Source organism: Barbus barbus (genome assembly GCF_936440315.1).
Source record: "Barbus barbus genome assembly, chromosome: 25".
Lineage (NCBI taxonomy): Eukaryota > Metazoa > Chordata > Actinopteri > Cypriniformes > Cyprinidae > Barbus > Barbus barbus.
The window spans coordinates 22,431,856-22,448,705 of NC_136753.1; the positions used below are offsets into that span (position 1 = coordinate 22,431,856).

The window sequence follows — 16,850 nt, forward strand, 5'->3', positions numbered from 1 at the left end:
TTGCTATAAAGTGCCTAGAAGCAGGCATTCACATTTCATATGTTTCCGAGATCTGACAAGCTGCCTGAGAGCTGCTTTTATAAAATCTCCTCACATCCCCACATCTGTAGATTTGAATTCTGACCAGTTCAGGGAGGAGATGTTTATATGTAAATGCTTATGCCGAAGGTGGAGATTTAAAACAAGGATAACCTATTTTTGATTGTTTATAGCAAAGGTTCTCAACTTTTTGGGTCATGTCCCAAAAATGTATCGCAGTCACAGGTCTATTCTGATATCAAGGTAAAACAATGCTACAGTAACCTATTATGCAAATAGTGGTGAATAGTTGGAGTAGAAAAATACATATGCTTATCAACTTTTTAAAGGGAGGTAAAAACGCTTGCCACACCTTTTGTTGTTGTCGCCAAGGCCGTGTGCCCAATCAAGCAACATTCTGGCGCGAATTCAGTCACTTGCTAGAAGCCAGATTGGCCAGATGGCAATATGGCATGTTGCTTGACATCTCTTCATTCTCAAAAACTCAAGAAAACTTTGCAAGGTAAAAGAAAGTGTGACAAAAACTATTAAATATGGTTTACATCCAGCGAGGATAAATATGGAAAATGGAAAATCTGGGTTCTGAAGCAAAATCATTTGCAAACCACTGGTTTATATGATGATAAAAGCGTTATGCTTGGTCAGTATTATTGTGTCTCTATTGCATTAGCCTACAGTATGTGACAAAATCCTTATCACTGTTCTGCTATAATGCTCATTTTTCATTCTAGTAGGCAGTGCTTTGCTGTAACAGAATATTTGGCTGCCTCTTTGATTGAAACCCAAGCTACAGCAGCCACAGCAAGGACAAGATTGCTGTGTGATGGCATGTTTAGTGATTGAACGTCATCCTGTTCCAAACTCGATTGCTGCTTGGAGTGGAACAGCTCTGAATAGTTTCATATCACCTTCTGAGACCAAGGCAATGAATGTCTGGTTGACAAGTTACTTTCAGCATTGAGCATTTCTGTGTGTGAGGGAGGGCATTTTTGTATGTAAATAATTGCTTTTGCAGGTAAGATCCTGCATTCGTTATGTAATGTCTTTCAAAACCTGAGAAATTGCATGTGCCTATTTGTTTACGCCCATACATCTATGTCGATGTTCATGAGTTTTCTTGTTCGTTTGCAGCTACTGCTGATCTGGAACCAAAAGTAGTTAATAAACAAAACCCAGGCGTTTCTCTGGTTTCTAAATCTTCAAAAACAAGGAAAACAAATGAAAACTCCCACAGAAACAGAAACTAATTGAGTAAAGAATTATCTTGCCATCTAAATCCTTCCTTTTCTAAAAGCGGGACTCTCACTGTGCCAGAGTTAAAGAGATTGAGCACTGAAGATGTATTGGCTTATCCTCAGGTATTTAATCAGTCAGACTAATGAAATGAATTGAGCCAGAGTGAACTGATTGCCTGTGACATTTACAAGTCCCCTGAGAGCATGTGCATGTGTTTGCGAATTAACCTCCATAATTATTATTCAGCATTCAGAGAAAAAGAAATAAAACTGGGACTTTGCACCATCAGTGTGATTCAAGGATGCTGACACCTATTGTCTTCACTTGAAAGAATAGTTTGCTCAAAATGATAATCATGCCTTCGTTTACTCTAAACCTGCATGCTATTTCTTCACGGACAACAAAACAGATGTTAGGAAGGAGGCTATTTTCAATATACTGAAAATGAATGGTAATCAGTGACAATCAAGCTCTAAACTGCTGTAATGACAGATAGACTGCATGGTGGTTCATCAGATAAAATAATATTTTTTAGTTTTGTATATTTGTCCTTGTGTGTGCTTGACATAATGATTTGTGTGTTCTTTTACAACTGGCTCTTAATCCGGCAGGACTTTAATTGTTATCCTGTCGGGTTTGATCAGACCAGTGAGTGTGATCAAAACTGACAGGGTTCAAGTCCTGTGTTTAGAAAGGCAAACAGAAATTAAACTGAGTATAGTGGAAAGCCGAATTCACCAAAGGTTCACCAAAGAACAAGAGAGTGAGATTAAGCATGCATATGTACAATAAGGAAGTAATTTGTGCATTAGCTGCACTGCAACCATTGAGCAGGAAAAACAAATATACTGCAAAACTGTTTTCTTGCATGTATTTTTTTCTACTCAAATTGAAATGATAAAATTCAAATATTAAATTTTATATAAAATTTATTTTAAAATATTTACCTCCCATGTTCAATGCAATTTCTGCATTAATATTTCACCCCATTATTTAAAGTACTGTATTTTCTCTAATTGTACCAAATTATATCAATATTTTCTTTTTAGAATATTTGCATTTTAGAAATCTCTATCGTTGAACTGAAGTCTGAAGTGTGCTTGAAGCCTGTCATTCCAGAATTTTTCATTTCTTTTTTTGCAGGCCAATTATATAATGTACTATTTACTTTTTGCTTAAGGTCATTGTCCTTCTGGAAAATGTATCTTAAGTGATATCTCCGGCTGACTGAAACAGATTCTCCTCAAGGATTTGGATTTGGCTTTATCCATATTCCCCTTATTTCTATCAAATTTTCCAGTTTCTTAAAGCAACCCTAAGGCACGCATAATACTGCCACAACCGTTCTTGATTGATGATTGGGGAGGAGTTACTTTGTCAACAGTGCGTAGCATTCAGGCCAAAGAGCACAAATTTAGTTTCATCATTTTAAAATGCTTCACATGGCTTCTAGATCACTGCAGCACTGACTTAATGTTGGTGTTTCTCAAAATTGGCTTTCTTTCAGCCACTTTCCCAGAGAGGCCAAGTAAACAAAGTGTGGTGAAAAGATTGTTGATGGACAGTTTTTGCCATTTCATCCAAGAAGTGTTTTGCTGGCCTTTGGTCACCACTCTTAAAATTGTCCTGCCTGTTTGGTTGTTCAATTTGGTGGAACAGCCTGACTGAAGGCTGGATTGTGTCATAAATTTACATTTTATTGCATGGACTTAACAGTGCTCCAAAAAAAAAGCATGATGGTTTTTTTGAGCATCATCCAGAGTTGTTTGAAAGTTCCAAAGACAGCTCTCTGGTCTCAATGGCAGCAGGACTGATCTGATCTGATGCTTTAATTGGGAGACCTCAAAAATACTTTTTGTGAAGTATTTTGATGACAAAGACAATGATATTTGTTGTGTAATAGAGCAATCAAATACTGTATGTACCCTTCAACACTAGAGGTCATTTTTAAATAGTTCTATGTAATTTAGTCTCACACTTCACCCATGCTGTTAAACAACTGAGCTGAATCTTCAGTGAAGCTTTTCCGTATGAAGGATTTTCAGTATGGGATGCAAGTGACAAAGCCTGGAATATACTTTTATAACTATTTTTATGATCATTTACTAAAATTGCTAAAAAAAAAAAAATATGATATAAATTTAAAAAATAAATTTATGTATACAGATACTGTATACATAAACTGCTCCTTCAATGATTTGATTCTTTCTTTCTTTTGGAAGAATCGGCTAACTTTCATAATTTAAATCTAGTCACATTCTCCATATCCCATTTATTTTAATGATGCATGTTTTTTTTTTTACTTAATTATTTAATAAAAGCAAAACAAATATCTTGCATAAAGAAATTATGTTTACTGTACACTATTAAAAAAATCTGTAAAAATAGAGCACAATAAAATGAAGACAGTTTCTGTATAGATTTATAGTTTTTTTTTTTTTTTTACTGGTGTTTTACCTGTATTTTTAATTTTGCACTTTAGTGCATGGTTTACGGTTAACAGAAATATCTGTGAAATGAAAGGATAATGTCCTGGAAGAAAAATACCAGTACATTTACTTAAATACCTGTAATATCAGTGTATATTTAAAAATGTTATGGTCATAGCAGCGAGTTTAAATCAGGTAGTCAATAAAATGCTGCTACTTATACTTGAAAGAAGGTTTTTTTTATTTTATTCAGATAAATAAAGAAATGCCCATTGTGGATACTGATGAGACTATATCGCTATTCAAGTCAAGCTAAGGAAATCAGCCACATATGTGTGTGATTTTACTCAGTGTGTAGCAAAAAGTGGAATGTCTTTATTATGTACTCTAACCTTTCAGCAAACATACACAGAACAGATTTACTTTAATAAGCACAGCTTGTATTCACAGATACTTTTTTTATTTTCCTTAGCCTTGGCATTCAGAGAAACAAGACAGAAGAACTATGTGTGTTTTTCCAGAGTGTTTGAGGTGCATGACTATTCATTCTCACAATTTCTTACACCTGGCTATGATCATTTATTCAGTTTAGTGGCTCTCTGTGGGCTGTGGAGCATCCCCTTAGCCGTCATATGCCATATTTATAATAGTGCAGTTGTATTACTAAGTAAACATTGCATTATTAATACTCAATTATAAGGATTAATATTAGGATTAGAATTTGTGCTTCTTCCAGTATTCCATAACTTTATGCTATATAGCCATAATTAATTCTCTACTATTCTATGGAATAATAAAGGATCGTGATCAGGCATGCATGACTAAACCACATCTAATTATTTATTACATGAATTATGACTGTATTCTGCTCTAAATTTTACAAATACAATTAATTTGTATTTAAATGAACATGTAACATTTAGGAATTATTTGTTGTGAAATATTGCAATTTAAAAGCAATCATATAAAGTGTATCATATTATATTTTAATTGAAGGATTCTACACTTTATTACTTTAATCTTTATTATTTTATTTGCATCTGACCTTTGCAAGTATGCTTTCCTTAGTAAAATCATCACGGAAATCAATGTAAAAAAAAAACATAATCATCTGGCTACTTCAGTTGTTTCTACAATAACACTCGTTAATGATGCTTGATACTTTTCAAACAAACAAATGTCAAATTCTTTGAAATATTCTTACAGTGTTTTGAAACTTCCTATATTCATTTATTTTGAATTTACAAAAGTAAAAAAAAAAAAAGCATTGTATAACTCTACTATTTTGGCGGAAACTATGTTTTTTTTTTATTAATGCTCAAAAATCAAAAACATTATACAAAAAGTCCCATGATATTTTTTTGTAAATGTTGTGTCATGCTCTTGTTAGATGTTTTAACCGGAAGTGACGCTATTGTAGGAAATGTTTAGCAATGCGCGGGAGTTTATCGTTGCTATCAAGAGAGCTAGAGTTTATATTAATTTTCTTCTTTCATCTAAATCAAAATAATAGTAGCACAAGGATTTGCACAGAATGGCTCAGCTAAACGAAGTGGACTTACCGTCGAACCTGTCATGCCTGAAAGTACGTTCTGTTAGTCAACTTTAAGTCTGCAGTTGAAACAAGATTATCTGCTACCATTGTGTTTTTGCCGCTCACATATAACGTTAACTGTTAATTTTGTAATCTCGATTTCTAACGCGTCTCACATATATACTTCAGTTTTTGTCTTATTGATATAAAACACCAAATCTGTTCACGATCTCATTATGTTCTTGTTTAATGTCCACTGCGTTGCAAGGGTTTATACACAGTAAACAGTGCCATAGATATAATAGTCATAAATCTGGATATTCCCAGGTTCGTTGACATCAGATCTTGTTTATTTTATTTTTTTTGTCTGTGTCAGAGCATAGACACCCTCCTCCGTTGTCCCATCTGCTTTGAGTTTCTCAACATCACCATGATGACCCAGTGTTCTCATAGCTGTAAGTATACTTCTGCAGTTCAGTTTCTAAACGTTTGACATGTATGATGTATTTACTGCCATAATTGCTTTCAGCAAAATACAAAGTAATTGCTTATTTGTTCTTTTTGCTGTTCCAACAGTTTGTTCTCTGTGCATACGGAAGTTTCTGTCCTATAAAATGTTGTGTCCTGTTTGTAACATGGTGAGTCTCATGTCAAAATAATCTAAAGACTGTGAAACCTTTCTGCCATACTCCAGTAATCCTCCTCTGGATTAGCCACAGGATTTTTACATCAGATGTCAAATTGAAATCTCTCACTCTCCATATATATATATATATATATATATATATATATATATATATATAGTTTTTTTTTATTTAAATGATCAAAAACCGTACAATTGGTAATGTTGTGAAATATTATTGCAATTTAAAATATCTTTTTTTAATATATATTTTAAGAGATGGCAAAAATGAATTTTGAACAGCCAGTTCTACAGTCTCACATGATCCTTAATTTTTTTTCAATTACTTTAAAATGCTTAATAGTTCTCAAGAAACATTTTTTTATCTTTATCAATGTGTAATCATTTTATGCTGCTTAATATTTTTATGGAGAAACAAAATACTCTTATAATACAGTCAGCGTGCAGCAAATTGATCAAACGTGAAGTAAAGATATTTATAATGTTACAAAAAATTAATTTTAAGTAAATTATGTTTAATGAGCTTGTTCTCAACATTAATAATAAGTACCATTGTTAATCTTTAAGCACTAATAATAATTGCAAATCAGCATATTAGATTTATGAAGGTTAATGTGACACTGAAGACTGGAAAAATGGCTGCTGAAAATTCAACTTTGCCATCACAGGATTAAATTATATTTCAAAATATATTCAAATTGAAAATAATTTTGAACTTTTTTACTGTATTTTTGATCAAATTAATTTACCGTAGGGAAGCATAAGAGAGTTTTGTCAGAAATTATTATTAACTCCTGTCTTCTACTTATAAACATTGCTGTAATTGCAGTTTAATGAAGTTATTAGGTTTAGAGTTTAGGGCAGTTTCCATTAATCTTATTCTCTCTTCGCAGCCATCAACAGAACAGGACCTGAGGAACAACAGATTATTAGATGACTTAGTTCAGAGCTTCCAAGCAGCAAGGTAAAGTTTATTTCTGTTTTAAATATAACCATTTATTTCACACATTTATAAGGATGCTGGATTTTTTTAGTGGACCTATACAGCATGTGTTCTGGAGATTCTGCGGTTTGCATATTGCATTGTTTTGGGGGGGGGTGGAATATGGAATGCTGCAGAGGTTTTAAACATGGTAAAATGTGTTAAACTTATAAATATTTTTATACTATAATCCAATCACTTTGTGAATGAATAGTGATTAATTTCTGCAGAACTAAAGAGCTTTCTGAGGAGTTCTATGGCTGCAAATGATGTGTGGATCTGAATACCAGTCTTATAGAAAGTCAGTGGGGGTTAATTAGTGGGTACTGATAAAATTGAACAGGCAAAATTAATTAATTCTAATTGAATGGAAAATACAGGTGAAGGTAGCTAGTTTTTGATAATGGACAGAGTGAGAGGTCAAGTCGTATTCAGTCTTTATTTGCCCAAGGATTTCATCTTAAAAAGTAAAGGTTGAATCTGGTGCTTCTGTCGTTCTGCAAATGTGAAAAGCCTTATGTTATTGGAATATGTTGTTGGATATGACTATATATACTATTTTTGTAAAACTCATATAAATGTTGATTATCTGATGAATACTGTTCTCATTTTTGTCTTTCTTTGTAACATTCATTAAGGTTCAGCTACAAAGTCCCAGACATTCTGATTGTGTCAATGCATGTTTTATCACAGGGTTTTGTGGGAGTTGACATCAAACATGTTTTTCTTATGAATAATGTATCAACTTATGCTTCAGTTCTATTATGTGTATTTTTAAGCTTTTGCTCTTTCAATGCTAGATTTGTTCTTGTTCAGAGAGTGTGCAACAGTCCTGAAGAAGGCAGGTAGACAATAAACAATCATCCAATTGCACAGCGTTACTCTAAATCCGTTAACTGGAAGGAGACATTAAAGTTTAAGATTGTTCTAACTTGCCTGAAGGTATCAGAAAATCAGCTAATTTCTTAGAATTTTGAGAGATCAGTGCAGTTGTTCCAGTTTCTCATGAGATGTTGAACAATAAGAAACATGTAATGTCCTAGCCTGCCATGACACTCTGGATTTGACAATCAAGTAGGATTTTATTTTCAATATTCGGGTCTATACCTTTGGCATACTTCACCTGCTGCAGGACTCAAGGAAGCTGCTCTGCCTTGCTTCTCTTCAAGCAGTCTTAAGTTCTCAGACTATAGACACACAGTAATATAAAGTCTTTAACTTAAAGTAATCATCAATGAATGTGTTTTTTAAAACATTTTACATACTATCTTCCGACTTCTCCCCACATGTGTACCTCACATCGAAGTGCAAGGTAGTGAACAGCTAGAGTGCACAGTAGATTTTATTTGCGATATAGTTTAATTCAGTCTCTCTAGGTGCCATCAATCTCCTCTGTATTGTTTGCCTGTGAGTGTGCCTAATATAGTTGGTTAGTGGAGTTTCAGATGGCCATCGGGATGAAGAGAGAGGTGCCTTATGGGACAGTGTTTTAATTTCCTGTTTTCCCCCAGTGATGATGTCAAGGGCATGTGTCATCTTTTAGGACAGGACGTTGGGGACAGTTATTAAAGCCTTTGATATAGCATTGCCTTTTGTAGGCTTTTAGGCGTTAAGATGTTGACCACAGTATTTTTTGCAGCTATAGCTTGCTTAAAAGCTACAGAAATTCTTTTTTTTTTAAATCCTAAATCGTATATAATTGGTTTTAAACTCAGAATGATATACTTTTCGATCATGGCTATTATTTCCAAAACTGTGGTTTCACCACATTGCCCTGTTTTCTCAGCTGGAACCTTCTGATGGTTATGTAACCTATTTGGTTCTTTACAGCAATACATCTTCTGGGTGGGTTCTGTTTGCCTTGCTGGATTCAGAGCAGTGCTTTGGGGATCTGAAAGTAGACATTATTTTCTGTAGTCTGTGAGGGGGTCCGTGAGGGTTTTTTTTATGGTCTTGGCTGGGTAGGTAGGTTATAAGACTGCAGTTGATTTTTAAAAGCATTACTGAAGAAAGGCCCAAAAAATTAGGACAGTTTGTTATTCATTAGTTAAGGGGATCATATAATTTTGCCTAATAATGATTCATTTTATTTTTGCATGAGATCTGCTTATAATGTTAGTCGAGGCTTTTTCCTCCAAGCAGTCATGATTTAGTTAGTATAATCATGACAATTCCACCCTCTGTCTGACCCTTTAAAAAATTTATTTATTTATTTTTGCTGCTTTGTTTTTTAAGACTTCTACATAAAGGCCCTTAATATGCGTGTTTGTGATATTTCAGTAGATTTCAATTCAGTATGAACAAGTTCGTTGCACATTGATTGCATCTGTAGTTGTTTTCAATAAATTTAATGACCATTCTGCTACCAATATAGTACTTTCAGCTCCTTTAAACACTTTTCCCCAAATTTTCCCCATAATCAGTGCAGAAAATGTGCATCCTGAATTATTTTTTGTAGATTGTTCTGTTTTTGATTCACAATCTTTCTTGATATTTTCATTTACTCTCTACTGACTCTTGTAAATTACCTGCAAACACACATTTGTTTATTCATTCAGACTCCAGAGTTATGTTGGGCTATATATCAGCCAAATTACTTTTTAATAAGTCGTGGTGCCGTTCTGTAAATAGAGCTTTGCGAGCATTTATTAAATTTTGCCTTTAACTTAACCAGAGGGATTTAGGTTTCTTTCATTTTTTTCAGGGTATAATGGGTGATGATGCTATTTTATATTTCTTTTTAGCTTTGGTCTGTTTGCCTCTAGATCTTTTCTAATAGCATTGACACATAAGGCAGAAAACTGACATTACCCTTCAGATAGTAATGTAGACCCAAAATGGTCACAGCCACATTAATACAGATTACGGAACCTTGTTTCTTGTTTTTTTTTTTTTTTTAAGTGTTTAGTTTTACGTGCATGTATGTGGACTAATGGTCAGACAAAGATAAATAAAAGGTTTCAATATGGAAAGTAGCATTTGCACACCTCATTGACTCCACTTTATGGCTCTGTAATGACCTCACAACCACTCTGTTTGTGGGCTTTCCACATTTCTACTGGAATTGCGAAGCCGACAGGTGCTTGCCTGCATTCAGTCTCTCTCTCACTTCCTTTTATGTACTCCTTTCTCTTTCTCGCTCCTTCTGCCCTCCCCTCAAATAATTTTTCATGATTTCGTCTCTCACTCTCCCTCAGAAGGAAAGTGGAGATATTCGAAGGCTTACACAAAAACACTTTTGCTGACAAATTGTCATTTTAGTGGCTCAAACAACCTTTCTTTTTTGTCCTTGGCCCAGTTTATGTTCTTGAAGAATTTTTTGTGTCTTTGATATTGCGTATTGCATGTCCCACACACACACACACACACACACCAACCACATGGCCAAAAAGTTTGTGGAAGCCCCTTTTATCCCTGCAGGTCTGCAGGCACAAAAACTCACTCATTGATAAGAAATGTTTCTTGTGCACCAAATTAGCATATTAGAATGATTTCTGAAAGTTCATGTGACTGGACCAATGGCTGCTGAAAATTCAGCTTTGCCATCACGGCACTAAACTAATTTTTAAAATATACTAAATAAATCTCTCATCTCACCAGGCAAACATTGTGTCACTCAAATTTGGAATCGCCCCCTATTTCACCGGAAACCCCGGTTATGATGATCAAAGGCAAAGCAGCAAGACAGAAGGGCCTCAGAATGGAAGCAAACACCCTCAGTCATTTTTTCCAGCAGAAGACCCCTGTGACTCCCTCATCAGTGGCCCAAACAAGTCGTAAGCTTCACGTGCCAGTCAAATTAGAACCCATGGAGGTGTGTTTACAGCAGCTAGGTAACATCAAGCAAGAAAATGTGGAGGATCCATTGGGAATGGTGAAAGACGAAAAGATGGATGTAACTGCTTTTCCTTCCACATCACACAATAAGCCACTGGGTAAAGGTGATGTGCATGACATGCTATTTTGTTGAATGAATTCATATTGTATGTTAGAATTAAAAGTAATGGGTTTGTCTATCAGTCTATTACATTGTTTATCCCTTAATGCATTGATAATGGGTTGTCCACTGATGCATTGGTTTTATTTTTATTTTTTTCACAATAAGTTAATTATATTTTTTAGAGCGGGGGCACCATTTTAAAAACAACTTTGTAATTTTGTGCTGGTTATAAGCAATAATTTGTTAATAATGTGTGTTGCAGTGGAATGCCCTGTCTGTGGAGTAGGTGTGCCTGAACAGCACGTTAATAAACATCTGGATATGTGCTTGAGCAGAGATAAGAAGGAGGGATTGAGAAGGTATGGAGAATATTTGTCACATAATGCAATATTACCGTGTGAAGTTTGACAGTGCAAATGATCTGATTGTCTAGAGGAAGCATGCTGTTAGTTCAATGCTGCTCTTCTTCAAAATCAGAATCCACTTTTTATCAAGTTATTATTTGTTTATATTGTTTACATGCAGTAATTCAATAAATAAGAAATTAATACTGAACAAGTGATATTTCAGACACAGTTTGGCTATATGTTTTTGATGAAAGTATATGGATAAAAACAAAACAAAATAAAGGTAAGCGATGAGACACTTCGGATAAACGATCTTATTCACAACATAATGTCTTCAGATACCTTATAGGGTTATGATAACTAAAACGGTCCTGAGCTAGATCAAGCTTTGATCTCTGTAAACCAAACTATCACTTTAATGAAATTATTTTTTTCCCACTAATAAAAATATTTTATCAGTAGCTAGCTCCACACTGGAGAGCAGCTTTATAACAGAAAATCAAGTTGTAATTCAAACTGAAAGCGACACTTGCTCTGCTTTTTCATGTTTAATACCGTTAAGCTGCTTGAATTGAGGCTATCTATTGCATAAAGTACTATATAAATAAACATGATGTGACCGGACTTTACTGCAGAGCTCGTGCAAGCATCCACATCGTTGTAATCAGATGCATTGTTAACTGTTGCTTTCACACTGCTGTCATTTTTTTGTTCTGTTTATTTCATTACTGAGAGGAAAGTGCGCAATATATATATTCACATATTAATCCAAATGCCGCTCATGTTCGGAAGCGCTGTGTGTGTCAAAAAAGGTAATTTGCAAGAGCTACGTCACAACGCATATCAAGAGATCCCTTATCGGTTCTGCTTTCAGTACTGGAGAATAAAAGAGATGTTTTTAGATGTTTTTATAAGTAGACTACATGAACTTTATCTTACACATTTTATCTCCCCAAAAGATTAATTTGAAATAAGTTTGTTCGCTAATTCAGAAGACTGCACACACAGCCCGTGTCTCTGAATGCTTCTCATACTCACTCCGCTCTGATGGTTTCTATAGTTAGTTTTTTTCAGCACGGTAACGATACTCATACTGTGCTGCACATTATTGACAATATTGAGCTGACGCTTGACTTTGCAAATTTAAAATCGCAATATGTCCAAAAACAAATCGCAATTTGATATTTTTTCCCAAATTGCACAGCCCAAGTGTACTTGTGGTTAAAGAATGGATTAGATCCTCATTAAATAATGTTCCATATAGATTATAGCTTGTCTTCATCCCTTCCCCCTTTACAGGGCCTCCCCTTTTTCTCCTAAGTGACATTCTGAAGGGCCGACATTTTGGTGTGTGTCTGATTGACAGAAAGGGTGATTTCACTTACTGGACACCTTGAGGGTAACGTGATTGAGGGCATGCATCAGCATTCCTGTGGCCCATCCTGACAAACTACTGCTACAGAGACGAATTAATTTTTCACCTTTAAATGCTTTTTGTTTAATAGTGTTGGGTCTGGTGCTTATACCTTAATTTTAGGTAAAAGTAATAATTCACCCTCATATCAAACCTTTATCCCTTTTTGTCTTTTGTGGAACACAAGAAGAGATTTTGGGGGGCAAACTACATTAGACCCCACTGAGACACGGATACTTCATTCTTTTGTAATCCACAGAAGAAAAGAAAGTCATAGAGGATTGGAATGACATGAGAGTGAGCAAATTGACATTTTCATTTTTGGGTGAACTGTGCCTTCAGTAACTACAGTTATTTAACTACTGCCTGAAGGCTGTTGTATCCAGCTTAACTGAAAAAAATAAGAAATATTGCTATATTAGTCATATTTTTTTATGAGTAATATTATCTTTTAGGATGAGTAATAGCATGAACGACTATGTGTTTTTAGAGCAGTTTTCTGTAATTGTTTGTGACACATTTCATCAAGCTATATATATCAAATAAAGTAATGTGCATGATATGATCCTCTAAAGATCACAAAAGTTACCAAGTAAATGGAAATACAGCCAACTACCAGGATCATGCCATCCTAACAAACTGAGTAACCAGACAAGGACATCTCTCAGAGAATTGACCAGAAAACAAGTTGCAGAGCTGTTTGTCTCACATCTGAGAAATCCTGATACCAACAGTCTCTTCACCACTTGACTCACCTCTGGGACAGTGTCTAGGAGAAAGCCTTTTCTGAGAAAGGCTGGCATTAAGTCATGTTAAAGCTATGGGACAAAACCTCAAACAGTTTGGTAGTACATTTTTTGTTAAGTTCCTTGGCCTGAAAGCAAAGCACTATGTTTGGTGAAAAATACAACCCAGTACCAGGTAACACCTACTCTGCCACGGTGGCAGGGTTATGTTTGAGGATTTCTTTTTCAGATGGTGCAACTGGAAAGTTTGTTGGCATCAAGGCCAAAATGGATTAAGCTGAATGTATGCAAATCCTTGAGGAGAACCTGTTTCAGTCAGCCAGAGATATGAGTTAGTGTTACTTTCCAGCACAGTTGCACAAACTACACAGCAAAACTACAAAGTTATGGCTTTATAGTTATTATTCTAGACAGACTTGAATCCAATTGAAAATTTGTGATGTGACCTGAACAGTCACTCTCCATCTAATTTGCCATACTATGCATTTGTTATAAAGAATGGGCTGAATTGGCACATTTAGGCTAACGGATTATATTACTTGGTGGAAGAAATATTATCAAAGGTACATTATGTCTTTTGGTCCTCTAGCTTTTAATAATTAAAACCACATGTGTCTTGCAGAAGAACATTGTGCATGAGACTGTGTGCATGAATTCGTGAATGTGGCTTGTGCAATCAATGTACACTTTGAAATCTCAATGTTTTGCAAATTTATTTTAAATCACAATGATTATTTTTTTCTGTATAATTTCATTATTTAATTTTTTTTCTATAAATGACTTTGGGACTTGTGTATGTGTTTGTTTTTCAGTGGTGGAAGGCGAAAGGCGATGCCTAAGCTCTTGTATACTTTGATTACTGTTCCAAAGCTCAAGAAGATGCTTAAAGAGTGTCACCTCTCTGCTCAAGGCGGCAGAGAGCAGCTCGTGCGACGCCACCAGGAATTCACCCACATCTATAACGCACAGTGTGATGCACTCAACCCCAAATCAGGTATGAAGTCAGAGATCAATAACTGAATGAACAAATTAATGAATAGATGGTGAATTGGAAGACATGGCTTTATAGGCATTGAAAAAACATGGTTGGGATTTCATGTAAACGTGCGTTTCTGACATAAATGGCATGAATTATATGTTTCTGGTGAGAGAGAGCTTGCTGAATGCAGTTTCACTCTGACCTGCGACTGTAGGTGGTGGAATGTAATTTATATGCAGGAGTTACTCACCCTGTGGGGGACCCTGGCAGATGACGGGGCTAGTGGAAAAATACAGTAGTTTCAACCTTCAAGTTTTGATGGGGTTACCACTTCCCTTCTCACTGACCCTTTCAGAGTTGAATGTATCTCTTTTCATTGAGCTGTCAAAGGTTTTGCAGGAAACCTATTTTTCTTACGTTGCCATGGTTTCTGTTTAACAGGTGTGTGGAGGGTGGATTGTTGTTTTTCCCCTACACTACCTATGTGGTTCTGTTTTGTCATATACAATGGCAGATTGAATTGATAAATTACAGTACTCAAACTGACTCCTATGCCACAAATTTGTGTAAATCCTTATGGTCCTGTTATCCAGAATGATATGAGAGTGCGCATCTGCCTGTGTGCTCTAATAGAAGATATAGAGGTAATATAAATATGTATTGTTTGTCCAGCTACTGTACTACTGTATGTATTGAGGTGAGATTTTTATGTATTTGGATATATTTATATGTTGGGCATTAAGTCGTCTTCAGAAACCTTGCTGTGTTTTATATCTAATGTTTTTGCTTTTTCATTTGTTGCCAGCTGAAGAAATTGCCAAAGAAGTTGAAAACAACGAGAGGTTAAAGAAACAAATGGAGAGTAAACGAAAGCCTGTATGTACTACTGTGGATTATCATTTCTAAAATATATATAGATGTTTATATAATAGAAATGTCTACATGTATGTCTATAATGTTAAAAAAAATATATTTACAAAATAAATAGCTGTGATGTTTCAGCTTTTTAAAAGTGCATTCTTGTTGATGCAACTATAGCTATTTTTAGCTATTTTTAATAATGTTCTGCGTTTGACAGGTTATCATCACTACGAAGAATCAGACTGCTGAAGAAATTGAGGAGTTGCACTCAGTGTACCGTAAGTCCTGGCTTATAAAAATTTACACTGAATGAAGAATGAGACTGTTGCTCTTGTCAGTTTAGAGGACGCGTTGTCCTTGCACTATTGGAAAATAATATTTGAGTGATGTCACAGCAGGGTCAGGTTCTTTCTCCTGCTTGTCCTGTGCATTATAAAATAATGTCTGTATGATTTATGTACTGAACAACTTTACTATCTTCTACACCAAGGTTGACTGAGCATATGCAAACTGTGAATATTTTTGTAAATTATTAGGTGAAGATATTAGGTTTTTTTCCCCCTGTGGCTCCAGCACACTGTTTTTTTTTTATAGTGTTTAGGGTGAGCCTTTTCAGCCAGCTAACAATAACGAAGTTATTCAAGGGGCAATGGGTATTATTTTTCTGGTTTAAGTTAAACCAGTCTACATTTTTATGTAACCGACTTGAAAGTTATGACCATTAAAAAAAAAAAAATGAAATGACTACTTTGTAAAATTAGTCTAAGCCTTTTATGCAACAGGTCACAGTTCTGAGACTCAAACTCTCAATTATTTAGTGAATTCAGAACTCATAACTACTCTAAAGTTATTTTAGTCTGAAAAAATAGCTAATTTATTTTTTCTTTAAGTTCTAATGCAAAAAAATAATAGAGGATTTGCATTTGAATCACTCATATGACTTACAGAAGCAATGGTTAGATTGTCATTTGTATTCTTTGAAAGTCAGGACTGAAAGAAAATCCTGCTGTTAATGTCTCATTAGGCTACATTGGAAACAATTTGGAAATATTTATCTACTGGCAGGCTCTCTTTAAAAGATGTACACAGTGAGCTGCTGTTATATGTTCTTGTAAGTAGTTTTTAGGGGAAAAAAAGTTAAATTACATTAAAGAAGTGTTGTAGCTATGCTTCAGTGAGTTGAGCTGAAAATGGCTGTAAGATTGAAGGTACAGCTGTGATCGTAATCATCAAAAATTCCTTTTCTGATTTGCTGCTTTAATGTAATGCCCATGTATCATCAGTGTGCTCTGCAAGGCATTTGCAATTTCCGTTTCCACCTCATATATCAGATCTTCTTGTTCAGGTGCGGTTTGGACTATGCAGAACTGTGGTGCAGAGATTTCTAAACTGAAACGGATTTAACTATGTTTTGAGTGGAGCTGCATGCTTTCGTTTTGAAGTTTCTCTCCTGACGATTTCGATATGCATAATCTCTCTTTGGTTATCTTCAGTAGGTTTTCCAGAAACCTTTGCCTTTTGTGACTCCAAGTTCACTAAGCAGCTAAGTGCGTATGCATGAAGGAGTGAGGGAGGAAAATCCCTCAAGGGGTTGGAGGGGAAGGTGGTGATCAATACGACAGTACCAACAGGGTCTCAAGATCGATCCTACCTCATTAAATGTTCCAATCTGCTTTAGTGACCCGGCTCAAAACGCTTGA

At 35.1% G+C, this 16,850-nt stretch overlaps 1 protein-coding gene across 2 annotated transcripts in view; it reads left to right on the top strand.

Annotated features, from left to right (window-relative positions):
• The first annotated feature begins 5,111 nt into the window (after positions 1-5,111).
• LOC306844845 (E3 ubiquitin-protein ligase RAD18-like) overlaps positions 5,112-16,850 on the top strand; it is a 35,432-nt gene continuing 23,693 nt past the window's right edge. Inside the window, exons 1-9 of one of the 2 annotated variants that reach the window (XM_079377257.1) lie at positions 5,112-5,289; positions 5,615-5,693; positions 5,815-5,876; positions 6,775-6,845; positions 10,464-10,798; positions 11,066-11,162; positions 14,123-14,304; positions 15,095-15,165; positions 15,368-15,428. In XM_079377257.1, coding sequence (XP_079233383.1) covers positions 5,239-5,289; positions 5,615-5,693; positions 5,815-5,876; positions 6,775-6,845; positions 10,464-10,798; positions 11,066-11,162; positions 14,123-14,304; positions 15,095-15,165; positions 15,368-15,428 — 1,009 coding nt within the window. In that variant the 5' untranslated portion in view covers positions 5,112-5,238. Of the gene's footprint in view, positions 5,290-5,614; positions 5,694-5,814; positions 5,877-6,774; positions 6,846-10,463; positions 10,805-11,065; positions 11,163-14,122; positions 14,305-15,094; positions 15,166-15,367; positions 15,429-16,850 lie in introns of both variants that reach the window. The other variant, XM_079377256.1, reaches the window with a different exon arrangement.